Consider the following 17,834-nt stretch of genomic DNA (forward strand, 5'->3'; position numbering starts at 1 on the left):
CCCAGATTCTGCTAACCAAGCGGCGGGAGAGGAGCTGTGCTGTCTCCAGCCTGCCGCACTCGCTGGCATCCCAGATTTAACAAATGATTGTGTTTATTGATGAGTTCATACATCAATACAAATGGACGAGTTAAAAACGGCCCCTGCCCCGTGAGACCTCGGGAGGAGGGAAGCGCCCATGGCCTGAACAAAGTATAAAAGTTATAAATAAGGAGGTTTTCAAAACTGGGTCAGGGCAAATCTGTTGGGGGGGGGGGGGGCAGTTGCCGGTGGCCTCAGACATGCAGAAGGGGACGGGCGCCGGCGGCCACAAGACCCCCTCTCCCACCTAAGCGCTCAGCTGAGGTAGGGAAAGGGCGGCCACCTTCTCACAAACCTTAGCAATAGTGTTAGCTCCCTCCTCTGAAGGACTGGTTGGCTGAGGATCTCCAAGAGCCCAGACCAGAGGGCCAGGCCTGAGCCCTATTGGGGCTGATCTGTGGCTGTTGTACCGGTTGGGGGAGTGGTAGTAGACTTCTAACCCTCACAAGGGCAGCTGCAGCCCTGCCAGGGTCCACCCTCAGCCGCAGGGGTTCTTGGGGCCAGGACTTCTTTGCAGTGTGGCCATGCAGGTGGTAGTAGTACAGAAGGGGGGTGGGGGTGGTGAACTAGGTTTCATCTGTTCTGGTGCACTCTGGCTGATGCAAACAAGAGCGGGGCACTCTACAAAAACCAACTTTCTAAGTTGCTGCCTATTGAACCAGCAGGGCCCCAGGGCCTGTCCATGGGAGAATAGGTTGTTGTGGCCTGGAACTTCAGGAAAGCTACACTGACTTACCTGAGGCTGAGAGAAGCAGCAGGGCCCAGAGACACGTGTTCTTCACCCCAATTCCTCAACCACTGCTTCACTACTTGGTCCTACTCTACCTTAGCCCACTGTACCCTATCTCCTTCCCCTCACCCCTAACAACTGCCCTTCTAATTCTAATCTACCCCCTGCCCTCTACTACATACCTGTCCCACCTACCACCTTTCCAGTGTGTCTCTTGGCCCCTTCTGCACTCCCATGTGCCTCCCCCTCCCCTCAACTTCCAGCATCCAGAGCATCTTGGGTGCCCAGCACTGCCTTTGAGGAGGCTCCTTCCACCTGAACCAGGAACCAACAAGCCATCTCACATCAGCTAGGTTGTGGACACCAAGAATCCAGAATTCAGGTTACTACATTCCAGTCCTTTTTGTGCTCCTTGATAGTTCCATATGAGCCAGGGTGGTGAAGCAGGAGTAGTACATGAAGGGAAACCAGGCACACATCAGCCAGCCAAGTACTCTAGCGATAAACACTCAACTTGTGTGTGTGTGTGTGTGTGTGTGTGTGTGTGTGTGTGTGTGTGTGTTTGTGTGTACAGTTCTGTGGCTAAGGTCCTTAGAAGGTGGGCTGGTGCCCTGTAAACCATGAGAGAAGTTCTAACACAGGCTTCTGACTGGGCATCACTCAGGATGCAAGGAGAAGGTGGCCTCTGGGTCTAGGAGCCTGCTGGGGACAAGGGTTGGGAGGATAGGGAAGACCAAGGGGCTAAGAAGAGGAGGCCAGGGCTTTATGTTTGCCCAGCAGAGGGCTTTACTGTCCCGCAGCAACATCCCACAGCTGTCTCCACAAGTTCTGGCCAGGAGAGAAAGGGGGCACAGGGAGAGAGATAATGCTAGGGCTCTGTTAGAGGGGGGATGGGAGTGGAATGTGGGGGCTCAGGCCTTGACACAAACTCAAGCCTCCTGATGGCTAGGAACGCCCTGGAGGACTAGAGGGCTCTGCCCTACACAACTGCCAGGAAGTGGGGAAAACATAACCCCCTGCTCTGGCAGCCAGGGGAGTACAGCTGGTGTGGGAAGGGAAGTGGAGGTAGAGGTGAAGCTCCGCTGTTGGCTGAAGGGCACTGAATGCCACGTGGCCTCTCACTTCCACCCCACCAAATACCCTGTGTGTGCTCCACCCCAGGGAGCTGATCCCTGCAGTAATTTCAAATGGCTTCTAAGAAGAGAGGGCCAGCCCTTCCCGATTTCCCCCAGATGGGGCAGGCTGCCCTCCTACTCCTCACAGCACCAAGATGACAAAGATCTAAGACCTACCCTGCATGAGCCACTGAAGGGGCTGTGGAGGCAGGGGTTCCAAGAAAGTGAGGCGACAGTCAGGGAAATAAATTAATAAATACAGGGGCCCCATGAGGAGTAGCTGGGAAAACTGCTTTCCCTCTGAGCACTGATCCCTGCGATCCACTCCAAGCATCCCAACAGGTTTTGGAGAGTGGAGCAGGGGCTACAGTTTGGAATAAGGGAAGCATTCACTTGGAATAGGATTCTGGAACTAGAGTCTGCGTTCCATGCGCCGCTCCACAGCCCGAAGCAGCAGCTCTGAGTATTGCTCTAGCAGGGCCTGTGTTTGCTCAGCCCCCACAGCCCCAGGGCTCCCACCCGGGCTGCACAGCACTGCGCCAGCCAGGGCCTCTAGCTCCTGCCTCACTGAAGAGAAGGTGTTTCTGAGGAGCTGGGTGATGCGACTTTGCTCTGCTGAGGGCGTCTTGCAGCCAGCCACCTGCAGGAGGACCCAGGAAGTGAGTTGGAGGAACAGTGGAGGAACATCCTGTCAATGGATGTATAAAGGGGAGGGGCCCCATCTGGGTCTAGCCTGCCTCCAAAGAAGGCCCTGCTGGACTGCCCCCTATGTCTAAGTTGGCCAAATAGTTTTTGAATATGACAAGGGATACAATGAATAATTATACTGGGACAACAGACATAAACTGGGATGGTCCTGAGCAAACTAGGACATATGGTCTCTCCACCCTTACCCCTCCAGGCTGAGAAAGTCTCCAGCTCTTAGGGCCAATAGGTCCGCGATTCAAGAGCCCCGGCCTAATGGCCTCTACCTCCCTCACCTACTCTGCCCAGAATGTTCTTGATTGCTCCACCCATCTGTCAGTGGAAGAGCCTTAGCATGGTTGTTCTGGATACACAGCTAGCACTCTGTCTCCCCCCACGGTAGGCGTCCAACACGTACCAAGTGGTAGAGCCGCACAGCCTGGCGTACGTTGCCCTGGAGCTCTGCCACAAGTTGTTCGCACTGCTCCAGGCTCACTGCTGGTTCTGGGAGGGACAGATACAACTCAGTAAGGCCCAGCAAAGCTGCCCTTTCAGGCCTCCCACCCAGAGGTCACTGATTGCTGGAGAGGCCTACCTGTAGGATCACACCACCTCCACTTGCCCACTGTCCCTTTTCTTGCCTCCTTCCTCCCCAACAACGCCCCTCCCCCAAATACCACACAGAAAGCGAGGTCCAGAGAGGAGGGCCAGCCCCAGCCCCAGGGGCCAGAAGCATTGAAGGGGCAAATGGGTCACAAGGAGATCATGAAGATTGGCAGGAGTGTCTCACCATCAGGGGTGTGACTTATAGACTGAGACAGGGGCAGACAGGACAAAAACACCAGAGGCTGGATGAACAGAAATGGGATGGAGCCAGAGAGGAGACAGCAGAGACAGGAGAAAGAGGATGGGGCAGGAGATGAGAGCTGGAGAGGTGTGCACACCTGAGTCCTGGCTCAGGGCTGCCCCTGGCCTGGTGCATTCCATGGGGCTGGGAGTCTTCTCAGGGGTTGGGGACTGCAAGTTCTCAGGGCCTCGGAAGAGGGGGCTGACCGGCAGTTGCTGGCCACAGGGGCTGTTGGGCCCAGGCTGAGCCTGGCACTCTGTCCTAGGCTTGGGAGGGGCACCCTCCCCCAAACAGGCCCGCCTCTCAGATGTACTGTGAGCCTTTCCCAGGCCTGCTGGGGAGCCAGGCCAGTCCACCTCACCAGGGGCCCGGCCCTTGGTAACAGGTGAGAATGTGGCCAGGGTAGGACGATCAGGCAGTGGCTTTGGAATGTCCAGGACCAGGTGAGCCCGGCTGGGCAGGGCTAGCTTGCTGAGCGGTGAGACTCTAATGGGAGCAGGAGCTTGAGGTTCGGCTGCCAGCCCCAAGTTCTCCCCAACAGAGATGCTGCGGGAGATCTTGGCCATGGAACTGGTGGTGGGGTTCTGGTAGGAGTGAGGCTGAGAAAGACGGCCATCAGCCTGTGGCAGGGAGCGCAGGCCCGCGTGGGCTTCCATCTCCCGTAAGAGCAATGGGCCCGGTGGAGGGGCCTCATCTGCAGAGAAGACAGAGACATACAGGTCAGGTGGTGAGGAAGGCATCCCAGGTGCAAAGACTCAGCTCCCTAAGAGTTGCTATTCCCCACACATACCCACTAAGGGACACCCAGTGGCAAGCACAGTGACACATCAGAGCTAAATCAGGCCCTCCTTCCTCTAGCATGCTCATGCGCTCCACACTCCCCACACCCTGGAGTTGAGCCCACCAGGCTCCTCACCTTGTGGCACCAGGCTCTGCACAGACTGGGCTTTCTGGAGTCCACCCAAGGGACTGGCTGCAGCCACTCTCTTGGGAGACCAGCTGCTATCCGGGTTGAGACGGCGTCGTGGCAACAGCACAGGAACTGCTTGCTGGGGGCCACCATTTCCAGGGGAGGGCTCTGCCTCTGGGGGTGCTCCTGGAGGACTGGCACCACTGCCTCTCAGCTGCTCACCCGAAACCTGCAGCATCTGGACTGGTCTCGATGGCAGCGCCAGGCTTGAGGAAGATGGAGACAGTTCCCTACAGGGAGGAAATGTGGAAGAAGGCCCAGAGGAGGCTTAGGAGTCCCCTTTGCCAACATGAGGAGAAGTGCTGGGAGAGAAGGAACGGCACACAGCCAGCAGGCCAGTCGTCCCAAACTTGGGAGTGCAAAATACTGTTGAGCATAGGAAGACAGCAGCCTTGGAGAGAGGAGGGTGGCATGCTGCCCCAGAGCCAGGACTGGCCCTCTGGGGAGGGCCGGGGGGTCAAGTGAGCCAGAGCTCCTTGTAGGAGAGTAAGAGCTGCTGTGGGGAGAGGTACCTGAGTGGGGGGGTCTGCACTTGCAACAGGAATCGTGAAGAGATGCTCCGAGACTCTGTCCTCTCTGGTACCCGGACCGGGCCCCCTGCCAGGGTGACAGAAATTATGAAGTGAAGCAAGCCCTGGTGCCAGATTCTGCGTCCCCTAGAAGGTAACCCAGGGCATGGCCTACGCTTGTACCCTCCCTCTCATCCAGGCAAGGAGGGAAGGAGAGAAGACTACAGTGACCACATACTGGCCCTCTGACCACACCTGGAGCAGCCCCATTGGCCAGAGTCTCAAAGTGCTGTTTTAGAAACTGCTCCTGGTCTGGAGTATGGGGACTGCCTTCCTGTAGCCCATAGGAGCCAGTGCCTCCCTCTTCTTCCTCCTCTTCCTCATCACCCTCGGCTGGCTCTTCAAGGTCTGAGGAAATGCCATCCACACTCAGGGGCTCCGTGCTCTCAGAGTCTGGATGTGGGGAAGGGACAGAAGCATCATGCTGCACCAACCTGTCACCAGAGCCTCCACTCCCACCTCAGTCCACTGACCTCCCTCAAAGCTGCAGCCTCACCTTCGTTGGGATGCTCAGGGCTGGAAAGGCGGCTGCTACTATAATCCACAGAGCAGGCACTGTCAGGGCTGTGCTTCTCGGAGGCCCTGCTGCCTGGATATACTCTTCCCAAGGTCCCTCGGGCTGGAGCCTGCACCTGGAACTCACTTTCAGGAGGGCCAGCAGGGGAAAGAAGAGGCAGTTAGCAGGGGTGAGCAGCCCCACCAGACATCTGGCTTCCTTCTCCCCGACCTGTGAGTGGGACTGGGGATGAGGCAGGGGCGAAGTGGCAGGGAAGCCCTGAGTATCCTGGGCCAGCCCTCCCATATAAAGAATGCACAGGAAGGGAAGACTGCATAGCCTCTGAAGTCTGATGAGGGAAGGACCCTTGCCTGGTATCCAGGGTGGGGCTGTCACTCGGCTCCGGGTAGACAATACCATCTTCGATGGGTGCAGGCTCCAGATCTTGGGCAAAGACCCCTTCCTCTTGGGACAACAATCGAATAATGTGGGGGCAGGAACAGGGTTGGGAAGCCTGATGCCGAGGGGGCTTTTCGTTCTGGGAACACACAAAGGGGCATTACTGAGGATGCTGACATGAGAAAAGGTCTGAGAAAAGAGGTGGAGGTGGGCAAGGATTTGGTGTGTGTAAGTTCTGGGGGAAGCTGAATATTCCAACTCTGAGGATAGCTCCAGCTACTGTTCTTGAGCTTCTGGAATAACAATATTCTGTCACACTCCAGGCTGTCAACCTTCAGCCACCACTTAATATCATGACCCCTTGAAGAAACCTGGCCCAGGGCAAAGGGTACCACCCCAATCACCACACCACACAGCCTAGCCAGCCTGAACCTTTGCAGTCCAGGCTACCAATGTGCCACAGGAGCAGAGCAAGCATAGATGGCCCAGTGCTCAGGCCCCAGCTGTTGGCATAAGGCTGCCTAAGGCTGCCTAAGGCTGCTTGGAGATCTCTAGGTTGCTGGGAGAAAGCTGGCTCACCTGGCTAGCATGTGAGGTCTCAGGAGGGACCTGCTGACCATGTTTCCCAGGGCAAGACGGGGTCATGGCCAGCAAGTCTTGGCTACGGTCTCGAGGGCTTGGGGCCAGTGTCTCCAGCTGCCGCAGGTCCAGCATGGAGCGGACACTCAGCTCCACGCCTGGCTGAGCCCAGCGACTCCTTCTTCTGGGTCCTTGATTGGCCACAGGAGCTGGGGCCAGGAACTCCACCGTCTCCTGTGCCTGGTGTGGGGCAGAGGAGGGGGAAGTTAACAACCACCATACAATAGTATCAGTGAACATTCATATATCACTTACTGTGTGCCAGGCATTTTATTTACATGTGTTCGCTCACTTAATCCCCACAACCACCTTATGAAGTCAGTAGTATTCTTCTCCGCATTTTTACAGATGGGAAAACTGAAACACAGGGGACTTAGGTAACCTGTATAGTCCCACAGACAGTAAGGGGCCTGCCTGCAGGTTACAGCTCAGGTAGTCTGGGTCCAGAATTCATGTTCTTAAGCTTTACTCTACGTCATGTCTTCGATGTTCTAGTCTCAGCCTTCGCCTGGTGTCACGGACACCTTGGAGCTGGGAATCTCTACAAAATCCCTTACCCAGAAGACAGCTCTAAGTTCATTCACGGCACCAAGGGCAAACCAATAGTCCAGCCTTGAGCCCCTGGCCTGGTCAGAAGGCACCAGGGGCACCATGCCACTATTATCCCATGGAGCTGCTGCTAACAATGAAGGCGCTGCCCCTTGAAGTCTTGATGTGGCCCAAGTGAGGGCTGGGCTGCTGTGGGGCTTGCTCAGAAAGTCTGTATCCGCCTCGGGCTGCCCTGAAGTAGCTGCCCAGTCCTCTCACAGCCCTTTCCCTCCAAATAACTACTCTGGAAGTTCTGAGCTTACCTCCTAACGTGGGGTCTTTAAAACTAGTTCCTCCAGGCTCTGGAAAACAGTGTGTGGAGGTTCCTCAAAAAATGAAAAATAGAACTACCCTATGACCCAGAAATAGCACTGCTAGGAATTTATCCAAGCGATACAGGAGTGCTGATGCATAGGGGCACATGTACCCCAGTGTTTATAGCAGCACTTTCAACAATAGCCAAATTATGGAAAGAGCCTAAATGTCCGTCAACTGATGAATGGATAAGGAAGATGTGGTTTATATATACAACGGAATACTATGTGGCAATGATAAAGAATGAAATCTGGCCATTTGCAGCTACGTGGATGCAACTGGAGGGTATCATACTAAGTGAAAAAAGTAGTCAGAGAAAGACCGATACCATATATTTTCACTCATATGTGGATCTTGAGAAACTTAACAGAAGACCATGGAGAGGGGAAGTGGGGGGGAAAGTTACAGAGAGGGAGGGAGGCAAACCATAAAATATTCTTAAATACTGAGAACAAACTGAGGGTTGATGGGGGCTGGGGGAGAGGGGAAAGTGGGTGATGGCCACTGAGGAGAGCACTTGTTGGGATGAGCACTGGGTGTTGTATGGAAACTAATTTGACAATAAATTATATATGTAAAAAAAAAAAAACAACCAAAAACTAGTTTCTCCAGATTTCTATTCTTTGCACCTTTGATTTTTTCGAATTTCAGTTCTTTTTTTTTTTAATGTTCATTTATTTTTGAGAGGGTGGGGGGCAGAAAGAAAGACAGATAAAGGATCTGAACCAGGATCCACAGTGACAGCAGACAGCCCGACACAGGGCTCGAACCCATGAACCATGAGATCATGACCTGAGCCGAAATCAAGAGTTGGACGCTTAACCAACTGAGCCACCCAGGAGCCCCTCTTGCAGTTCTAACAGTTTGGCTCGGACACCCCTTTTCTACTCCCCACCTCAACCTGTTCTTTGTTCAGGTTTACTCCCAGGCCTCCAGACAGCTGAACAAGTGGAGCACTTCTTCTAGTGGCGACTCACCCCTGCAGGCCACCCCACCCAGACTGCAGGAAGGAGACCCCTAGGCTTCATCATCTGTAACCTGGGACCAGTCAAGCTGCTCAGACTCTCCCACAAGGCCCTTTCTTAAACTCAAGGGGTGCAGCATGTGAGCAGGCCTAGAGAGCCCACTTTCACCTTCCTCCGCCTCTTATAACCTTGGAAGGGCATTATAACGATGGTGACTCACCCGACTCATCTCCCAGTGGGACAGGCTTCGGGGCAGGACTGGGCCAGGCACTGAGGCTAGACAGAGACAGGCAGTCAGAGAGAGTATCTCCAGCCCACCCACCCAGAGCCCTGGCTCCACATCAGCCCATACCTGTGTGGCCACAGTGATGCTCTGATTTCCTCAGCTCACCCTGACCTCACCCCCACAGTACCAGAAAGGGCATATCTGGCCACTGTGCCAACTGGTGCCTCTCTGGCCCTACATGAGACTTTCACACACCCGGCTCTTTCTTGGTACCCTTGGCAAGGATAGGAAGAGCTGGCAGTTCTTCTTCTTCAGTGCCTTCATCTTCTCCCTCCTTGTCACTGTCTGATGACAGAGCTGGTCCAGGAGACAACATCGATGGGGCCTCATGCCTAAGTCCAAGACAAGCAAGGTCATGGAGAGAGGAGACTCAATGCAGGTAGAGGCCAACCTTTATGGGTCTTCACGTAAGAAATGTGTGTTGGGGGGGTACAGGAGTTGGGAGGTACAGGTGAATGTCAAGTCCAGAGCAGAAAGGAGTAGCACGGAGATCACAGCAAGCAGTCTAGACGCCCACCCACCACTCGCCCATAACCATACTCTGTTCTCACCGGTTGGGACCCGCAGCCCTTTGGGGAGAAGATGGTCCTTGTGGCTTGCCCCCTCGCTGACGCTGGCGCAGCTCGGCCAGACGCTGCCTCATGCTGATGGTCATCTCAGAGCTCAGGCGCCACACAAATATACAGCTGGATAGAGCCACAGAGTTGGGTGAGGGAGGGGTAGGGTAGGACCTGGGGTAGGTAGCACACCACTAGTTCCCCTTCCTCATGGGCTGTCAAGAAGACCAGGGCCACCCTCTAGTACCACATCAGGCCCAGCCAAGAAAGACCCCTGCTCAGCCCTACTTCCCAGAGACATCACTGATGTGAAAAGAGGGGAGGGAGCTGGGTATATGTGTGGCACAGAGGAAAAATCTGTGTCTCAGGGAAGCTGGCTTCTGCTCACCTGTCCCCTGACACAGAGATGAGATGTTTGCAGTCATTACTAAACTTCATGCCAGTGACAATCTCTGTGAGGAACAAAGAATACAGCCTATGAGCCACTCTAAAGTCCCCGCCAAGCTTCTGTCCCAACAGTGGAGGTCAATGATTGGTGGGAGGGGTGGGGCGAGTAGCTCTGCTAGGTCCCCAGAAACTAAAGGAGGAAAGAGTAAAGTTCCAGCCATAGATTACTGGGGAAACACTTACCTGAGTGGCCAAACATGGTGGCCACACACTCGCCTGAGGAGAAGTCAAAAATGGAGAGGTTCTTGTCAGAACAGCTGGTGGCGATATAGATCCCTGAGGGGTCTGTCTGCACCTGAGGAGTGGGACACACAGCTGGCAGAGGACAAGGGAAGCACCAGTCCCTTTCCACCCACTACCCCTGTCCTTCCTTTCTCTGGTCCAGAGCCCATCCTGCTGGGCCCTTACCTTAATGAGAGTGCCGTCCTCACCCTGTGATCCTTTAAACAGCTTCTTCTGCTTCCCACTGCTGATGTTGAAGATCCTGTAAAGAAACACTCTTGTTCACATGAAGAAGAGGCCACAATCAAGCACACCTGGATGACAGAGACCCCAGCATTCAGTCCCAGCCCTGTTCTCTCTGAGAGCCACTCCCCAACACCAAAGAGGCTACCACCTCTTGGGTAAGGCAAAGTGCTCTTTCTACAGGCTCAAGGGGTACAAAGTCCTAGACAAAAAGACAGAAATGGGGAGACAGCTGCTTAAAGCTGACCCCTCAGGTCACATGGGTGGAGGTCACAAAGGAAGGTGGTTAGATGGTTTGAGAAGGGGACGCCCACCGAATATTTCGGTCCTGGCAGCCGATAGCCGTGTACTTCCAGCTGGGCTCCACATCCATATCATAGAGGGTCGTCTTCCGTACCACGTGGTGCGTCCGTGTAAACTGTACTCCATCTCCGGACTGAAGGGGTAGAACATGTGGGCTCACTAGGCCCAGAGAGCCCGGCTTTCGCCTCCCTTTACCTCTTACAATCTCAGCTCAGGGAATGACTGAGATTCCCCAACCACTGCCCTATTCAGGGAAGCCCCATACCCTCACCTTCTGTGCAGTTCGGAAGTAGATGCTCTTGTCTGCTCCACAGCTGATCATGCGGACTTGCCCATCGCTGGCTATGGAGGAGGGGGGCCTAGCTATTACCACAGCTCTCACCACAAGGGGGCCAGCCCTTCCTCTGCCTTCCCTCCATACTGCCCCACTGCTGAACTATTCCACAAGACCAGGACAACCAATTAAATCAGGACACTTCCTCCAAACCTAAGCTTTCTGTTCTCTCTGTCCTCAGCCAACCTGGTTGGCTCACAGTCACCTAGACTGATAGTCGACATTCCACCTGTCTTCCCATCCAGCTCCAGGCCTCCCAATTGCTGTCCCACACATCCTGGCGACTGGCACACCCTTCTCATGGAGGCAGGAGATAGGGGTGGAGGATACTGGTGGTAGGTGGCAAGATATGTCTCAACTGCCCTGCCCCCACCTGCAAACTTGACAGCAGTGATGGAGGATGAGTGCTCGTCCAATGTCTGCTGCAGGCTATATTCACGGCCAGCATCTAGCACATGGATGAGCCGATCCCGGCTCGCTGACGCCAACAGCTTCAGACCTGGGGTTGAAAGAACTCTATCAGCCCATGAGTGCCCAGAGCAAACCCCTATGTGGGCCCGGCAAAAGGACCACAGGAACCGAGCCCCATAACTCTGAGCCAAGTGAACCATGCAGCAGGCATGGAGCTGTCCTCCTCTAAACCTGCAATACCAAGTGATTCAAATGACGTTCAGTCCCGCATCCAAGAGCCAGGATGGACGTAAGTGGCACTAGCAGGACTGGAGGGGCCCTGTGCCATTCTGGGTTAGATCCCAGGCATCCTTCTTACCTGTGTCTGGCTTAGAGTACTCCAGGCATAGAATTTCTGAGTCATGGGCCTCCACCTTTAGCATCTCACTCAGGGACTGCAGCTCGTGCACTCTGCAAAGATGAGAGGGAAGAGGGTGGTGACAGGCTACCAGAGGAGAGGCTCACCCTCCATTCTCTGCTATACCTTCCCTCTAACCTGTTTTTAAAATTGTATTTTTATTTATTTTTGAACTTTTAGGTTTAGAGAAAAATTGCAATGAGTATAGAGAATTTTCATATTAACGGCAGTTCAAATACCAGAAGCAGGAAATTTACATTGGTACAGTAGTATTAATTAATTAATTAAAGATTTTATTTGAATTTCACCAGTTTTTCCACAAAGCCTTTTTTCTGGATCCAAGATCCTATCAAGAGTCCAAATTGCATTTAATTGTTGTTTCTCCTTATCACCTGTAGTTGGTGACAGTTCTTCAGTCTTTCCTTATCATTCATGACCTTGATGCTTTTGAGGAGTACTGATCACTCTTCAACACTCTTTAGAAAAGTATTGACTACTCTGTCCTACATACCTCAGTTTTAGTCTGCTTGATGTTTTCCCATGATTGAACTGAGTTTATGCATTTGGGGCAAGAACACCACAGAAACCATGCTATGTCCATCTTAGCACATCATATTATGGGCTTCATGAGGTTGACATGAGGATGTTAAGTTTACTCACTTGGTTAGGATGGTTTCTGCTGGGTTTCTTCATTGTAAAGTTACTATCTTTTCGTGCATATAGACATCTTGTTCCCCAATCTTTCAGAGCCAATTTTTCTAAAGCTCTGTCCTTCAGGACCTAACTCCCTCACCCTGTGCCGTGGGAGGCAGTCAGTACCACTCCAGGCCTGGCATTACCTGAGCGTGCCTACACGGTCCCCAGAAGCTAGATGCTGTCCGTTGGGGCTGATACACACAGAGCGGATGCCCACACGGGGATCCATCAGGGACCCATCAGCTTTGTCTCCTCCGGGCAGCTCGGTGTCCAGCAGGGCCTGAGTGTTCCCATCCACATAGATGATCTTAATGAGGTCCTAGGGGAGCATGTCAGAATAGCAGGTGAATTAGGCAGGCCTGACCCAGTACAGCTGCAAAGGGAGAAGAATGCTGGACAAGATAAACCCCTGGCTCAAAGAGCCCAGCCAAACCAGAGCTGGAAGGGACCCAGTTCCTGAGAAGGGGGTGTGAAGGCTGAGGGGATGGGGGCATTAAGTAGGGAGTAGATGCCCTAAGGCCTCAGGGCTCACATTGCTGAGGATGTTTCGGTGCAGGGTGGAGCCGTGTACCCCGGAGCTCTCTGTGTTCCACAGGCGGATGGTATTGTCTGAGGAACAGGTGATAAAGGAACTCGGGGGCAGGCAGGCCTGGTTACTGTCCTTCACTTCAGGGTAGACCTGAGGGGCAGAGGGAACAAAGTCAGATCTCCATGTAGGGGGCAGTCCTTTACCTGCCCAAGGAGATGGAAGGGAATGCAATTAAAGAGAGGATGCTGGCCAAGACTTAGCCCAGTGTTTGTCACATAGGAAGCAAGCCATAACTATTAGATACTCTGTATTATCACTAAGGGCAAAAACCTTAACAAAGCTCCCGCTATGTTCCAGGCACTCTCATACATCTCCCGCTTATATCATTTCATTTAATCCTTAGGACAACTGGAGTAATCAGGTACACCAGTTTACAGTTGAGGAAACTGAGGTTCAGTCAATTTCAGTAACTTGTCCAAGATCACCCAGCCCAGGATGAGGCAAAGCTGGGGACAGACAGGGATACAATGGAAGAAGCCTGAGATACATAAGCAGTAAAATTCAAGCTCAATCCTCAGGACCCATGAAGATATGCGGATACACAGGGATGTTGCTGGAGAAAAAAGGAGGCAGCAGGAATATGAAGGCATCCTCAGGGATCCCCACCTCCTGCCCCACAATGGTACCCCAGCAAACCTGGTCAGTCCCAAGCCAGCCCAGCCCACATACCTCCACACTCCAGACGCAGGAGGAATGATACAGAGCTGAGTACACCTTGCCCACTTTCTTGGGGTCCCTCACATCCCAAACATAAATGCTGTGGTCGTTGTATACACAAGACAGCCACTGATTAGTAGGATCAAAAGTCAAGGCAATGGTGTCTGGATACCTGGCATTGGCCACTCCAGAGAAGAGGCGACTGTGGGGAAGAGGACAGGGCAAACAGTGAGTGAGGAGCTGATGAAATGGAGGACTAAAACGAATGAAAACAGAAGCCAAAGAACAAAGGAAGGAGCAGAGGGAGCATGAGGAGCCCTCTCCAGACCTGCAGGGGGCAGCTGCCTGAGAAAGAAAAAGGTCTCTGACAGCTGTCAGCCAGGAGCTGACCCCTGACCTGGCACTAGTTGTTGGACCTCGGTGTTCTCGTGATGAACACAGTGTCAGAGAACACGAAAGTCAGACAAGGTACCTCTGCGGCCATGATGGAAGAGAACAAAAACAAGACCCCTCTATAATTGTGTCTGAGGACAGATAAACACACGTCACTGTATAAACCACAAAAATGACCGTACATTTCCATTCCCATCTATCATGATTGAATGCTACTTCTTTACCAATTACAGCTTTAGCCCCGTATCTTCCCTTCCACCTTTTAGATAAAAATTATTAAGAAGTCCAATTGTAGAATTGCCTGTACTTCCTGACAGCATCTAACCAGAGCAAAACTTCAACACCTTGAACCATTCCTAAAATCATCTAATACAAGCCCAAATCTTACGATAAGCCCTACCTACCCTCCCCCCTTCCTAAGACACTCGCCGGTTTCCCACGGTGTGCAGCCTCCTTGGTTGCACTAGTATCAATAAGCCCAAATCTGTTGGTCTACAGAGGTGGTGCTGGCAATCATGGGGGCACTGATACACTCCTCAGTTTGACTCCTGAAGCACAGCCAGGGAAGGCTGGGCCCAAGGTGAGGCTCTGAATGGAGGCAGGGGGCCCACACAGCTCACCTGGCCTCAGTGACGCTGGCAATGTCTGTCCCCAGGGCGTGGGGCCGGGGCAGCGTGCTGAGAAAGTGCAGGTTAGAGGGGTTGAAGAGGCGCACGGTGCCATCAGCACAGCCACAGAAAATGTAGTCTTGGCTCACAGAGATGCAGTGGGCCACAGTAGTCTGCAGGCAGAAGGGCTCAGGTCAGCAAGGGTCACCTGCCCAACCCCTCCTCAAGAGTCACCTGCCAAGAGGAAGGACCAGCCAAGGCAGAGGCGAGGAAAAAGCTCCCCAGCAGCTCTGGCCTGAGCCCCTCAGCTGTCATCTAGAGACACCCCTCCCTCCAGCAGCAGGTGGCCAGAGGGCCTACAGCCACGTGCAATTGGGGGATGGGAGTCAGGGACCCTTCTAAGGCACGAGAAGTATTGGCAGAGGACAAAGAAGGAAAAGCCCAGCAAAGAGAAAGAAACAGCATGAGAAAGACAGGAGGGTCTAGGTACCACTTACTGTGAAGCTGTCTGTATTCTGAGAAGAGGGAAGCAGAGGAAAGAAAGATGGAAAGAGAAAGCAGAGAGGAGGCAGTTATAGTGATCTCCAAGGGCTGGAACTAGGCCAAGCTCTGGCTCCCACAAGCTTCTCTCTCCTGGGGTTCCCTCCTGCATGCGTGAGGGCCTAGACCCTGGTATGGAGCCAGAGGCATCAGATCTCCCCTGAGCTTACACACGGGCAGCCCCTACCCATTGGGACAGAGGTGCTTACTCTCAGCTCCACCCACTTATCCAAAAGCCTCCGATCGCTGAACTCGCACAGCAGCCCTGAGGACGTGATGCAAAAGGTGCTGTCGGCCTTCTTCCCTCGGCCACAGGCCACATCAGTGAACAGGTTGTTTCGCAGCTCCCCCAGCAGCCCTGAGCGGCCCAGCAGGGGCACAGTGGCGTTCACCTGTGGAGACACACCACAGTTGCCACCTGTCCACCCCAGAGCCTGCCCCTGCAAACTAGACCCTGGGGAGAAGGAAGGGAAGCAGCAAGGCCCCCTCACTCTTTGAGACTACTCCTTGGCCCGGACAGCATCTGGCTCACCCAGAAGTTCTGTATGGCCGCTCGGTAAGCAGAGAGGGGCCCAAGTGAACAGGGTCTCCTGGGGTGGGCTGAGCAGGCCCTGGCTCTGGGGCTACTTCCAGCCTCAGCAGCTCACCTTTGAGGTCTTACTGTCATCGAGGTACCAGAATTTGATGTGCCGGTTGCCTGCAGTGACAAAGTAGCTGCAATCTTCAGAGAAGGACACTGCTGTCACCCGACTGGACACCTTATTGGAGGCCACCACAATGTTTTTCTGGAGGGAAAGCCAAAGGAAGAATCAAAATTCTGCCTCTTGGGGCTAAGAAGAAAGAGGTTTAAAGGAAGGAGGAGGGGTTAGATAGGATTTGTACTTAAAAAGGGCTCCTTTCCAAGATTTTTTGGTCAGAAAAAGAAGGGAGAGAGAAGAATTTCTTTCTTGAGGGGCTGAAGAGATTCATTTCCTCTGTAGATCCTCAAAGGCATAAAGCTAGCCCCTTTCTACCCACACACCTGGCTACACAGTTTTTCTTTTCTGCTTCAGGCTATTTTCTAGAATGAGACTGAGATTAGCAGAGTGGAGTGAAGGGTTCAGATCAGCAGCTTCCTGGCTCCCTGACTGGTCCATGAACTCCCACGAGGCTGTCAGGCCAGCCCACCCAGTCTACTCACCTTCCAGGCCCAGACATTGACAATCATGTCATGCTGGTAGCCCACAGAGACAATGTACTTGGCGCTAGGGGAGAAGGCCACACAAGCCACGCCATATTTATGCTCTTGCAGCTCCGCCACCTGGCTATGCTCAGCCACGTCCCAAACCCGGACGGCAGGCATGTGCCCACTCTGCAGGGAGGCAAGAACTGGAAGTGAGGGCCAGAGGCATACAGACTCCCCAAGCCTTTCAGGGTGGGGGTTCTCATCCCCCGCCCCTCCAGCTACTCAATAAAATCTCTCTAATGACCCCTGGCCAAGAGTCAAGAGGAGAGCGCTATTATGGGGCAAAGGTATTTTAAAATTTTTTTTTCAACGCTTTTTTATTTATTTTTGGGACAGAGAGAGACAGAGTATGAACGGGGGAGGGGCAGAGAGAGAGGGAGACAGAATCGGAAACAGGCTCCAGGCTCCGAGCCATCAGCCCAGAGCCTGACGCGGGGCTCGAACTCACGGACCGTGAGATCGTGACCTGGCTGAAGTCGGACGCTTAACCGACTGCGCCACCCAGGCGCCCCGCAAAGGTATTTTAAAAAACATGATAAATATCTCAGGACAATGATCATCAGGAAGAAAACAGCCCAGATTTTGTTCAATATCTGTGTCAGGGTGTGCACCTCTGTATTTGTTCAAAACTCCTTGAGTGATTCTTGATGGGTCTCCAAGGTTGAGAACCACTACCACTCATGCCTTTTTCTGTCTCCTCTGCCTCCCTGTAAGCCTGAGAACACAGAGGTATCCCTCATGTGCCCAGCAGGGGGCCTCTGGAGATAAGGAATATTTTAAGGCAGTGGTTTTTCAAAGCCTGCTTCCCAAACCAGCAGAAGAATCTGCACTAGGCAACTTGTTAGAAATGTAAATTTTGGGGTCCCATCTCGGACCTATAAAGTCAGAAACCCTGCGGGCAGGCCTGACAATGTGTACTTCACCAAGCAAACCAGGTGATTTTCACTAAGGTTTAAGAACCACTGTTTTCAGGCAGAGCAAAGACTAGGATTTAGCATCTGTTCAGGAAGCCAAAGTGCCAGCAGCCCTAACGAGGCCTAGGATTGTAGCTCTCTGCTGAGGCCAGGCCACTCACCCACCTCAGAGGACTACAGCCCCCGTTCCTCACTCACCTCTCCAGTGACCAGGTACTTGCCATCAGGAGAGAAGGCCAGGGCAGTGATGGTTTTCCTGCAGGATATGAGGTAGGCTCAGAGGGGCACTGACAGGCCTAAACCTGGCTCCCACAGAGTCCCCTCAAGAGGCAAGGTGAGCAGACACTAATGGCACACATAGTGGCATTTTGCTATCTGATCCTGGGCCCAACCAGGTCCCAGTCCTCAGACACTCAAAGACCCCAGACAGTGCCCTTTTCACAACTCCCAGGAAATGGAGGTGCTCCCTGAGGGCCCAGCCCCATTTACCTGGAACTGTTGAGGATGTGGTGCTGTTTGTGTTTCCGGGGATTGAACAGCACGACCACACACCTGAGGAGATAAGGGAGACAACAGGCTTAGCTCCAAGCCACAGCTCCCCTAGGAGGCACCCA

At 53.4% G+C, this 17,834-nt stretch overlaps 1 protein-coding gene across 6 annotated transcripts in view; it reads right to left on the bottom strand.

Moving 5' to 3' along the window:
• Positions 1–75: 75 nt before the first annotated feature.
• The window catches only part of MAPKBP1 (mitogen-activated protein kinase binding protein 1), a 56,271-nt gene continuing 38,512 nt past the window's right edge, over positions 76–17,834 (bottom strand). For 3 of the 6 annotated variants that reach the window (XM_058738120.1, XM_058738119.1, XM_058738118.1), the window contains 29 exons: positions 17,710–17,772; positions 17,419–17,476; positions 16,262–16,432; positions 15,729–15,866; positions 15,291–15,473; positions 15,039–15,056; positions 14,554–14,714; positions 13,553–13,742; positions 12,827–12,973; positions 12,438–12,613; positions 11,560–11,651; positions 11,164–11,289; positions 10,728–10,798; positions 10,468–10,589; positions 10,097–10,172; positions 9,872–9,983; positions 9,630–9,693; positions 9,236–9,370; positions 8,880–9,016; positions 8,619–8,674; positions 6,471–6,710; positions 5,864–6,030; positions 5,493–5,638; positions 5,192–5,389; positions 4,940–5,024; positions 4,374–4,657; positions 3,555–4,151; positions 3,029–3,114; positions 76–2,566 (listed from right to left, as the gene is read on the bottom strand). In XM_058738120.1, coding sequence (XP_058594103.1) covers positions 2,339–2,566; positions 3,029–3,114; positions 3,555–4,151; positions 4,374–4,657; positions 4,940–5,024; positions 5,192–5,389; positions 5,493–5,638; positions 5,864–6,030; positions 6,471–6,710; positions 8,619–8,674; positions 8,880–9,016; positions 9,236–9,370; positions 9,630–9,693; positions 9,872–9,983; positions 10,097–10,172; positions 10,468–10,589; positions 10,728–10,798; positions 11,164–11,289; positions 11,560–11,651; positions 12,438–12,613; positions 12,827–12,973; positions 13,553–13,742; positions 14,554–14,714; positions 15,039–15,056; positions 15,291–15,473; positions 15,729–15,866; positions 16,262–16,432; positions 17,419–17,476; positions 17,710–17,772 — 4,327 coding nt within the window. In that variant the 3' untranslated portion in view covers positions 76–2,338. The remainder of the gene's footprint in view (positions 2,567–3,028; positions 3,115–3,554; positions 4,152–4,373; positions 4,658–4,939; positions 5,025–5,191; positions 5,390–5,492; positions 5,639–5,863; positions 6,031–6,470; positions 6,711–8,618; positions 8,675–8,879; positions 9,017–9,235; positions 9,371–9,629; positions 9,694–9,871; positions 9,984–10,096; positions 10,173–10,467; positions 10,590–10,727; positions 10,799–11,163; positions 11,290–11,559; positions 11,652–12,437; positions 12,614–12,826; positions 12,974–13,552; positions 13,743–14,553; positions 14,715–15,038; positions 15,057–15,290; positions 15,474–15,728; positions 15,867–16,261; positions 16,433–17,418; positions 17,477–17,709; positions 17,773–17,834) is intronic. The other 3 variants (XM_058738122.1, XM_058738121.1, XM_058738123.1) reach the window with 2 other exon arrangements.

This window comes from Neofelis nebulosa, chromosome 7 (genome assembly GCF_028018385.1).
Source record: "Neofelis nebulosa isolate mNeoNeb1 chromosome 7, mNeoNeb1.pri, whole genome shotgun sequence".
Lineage (NCBI taxonomy): Eukaryota > Metazoa > Chordata > Mammalia > Carnivora > Felidae > Neofelis > Neofelis nebulosa.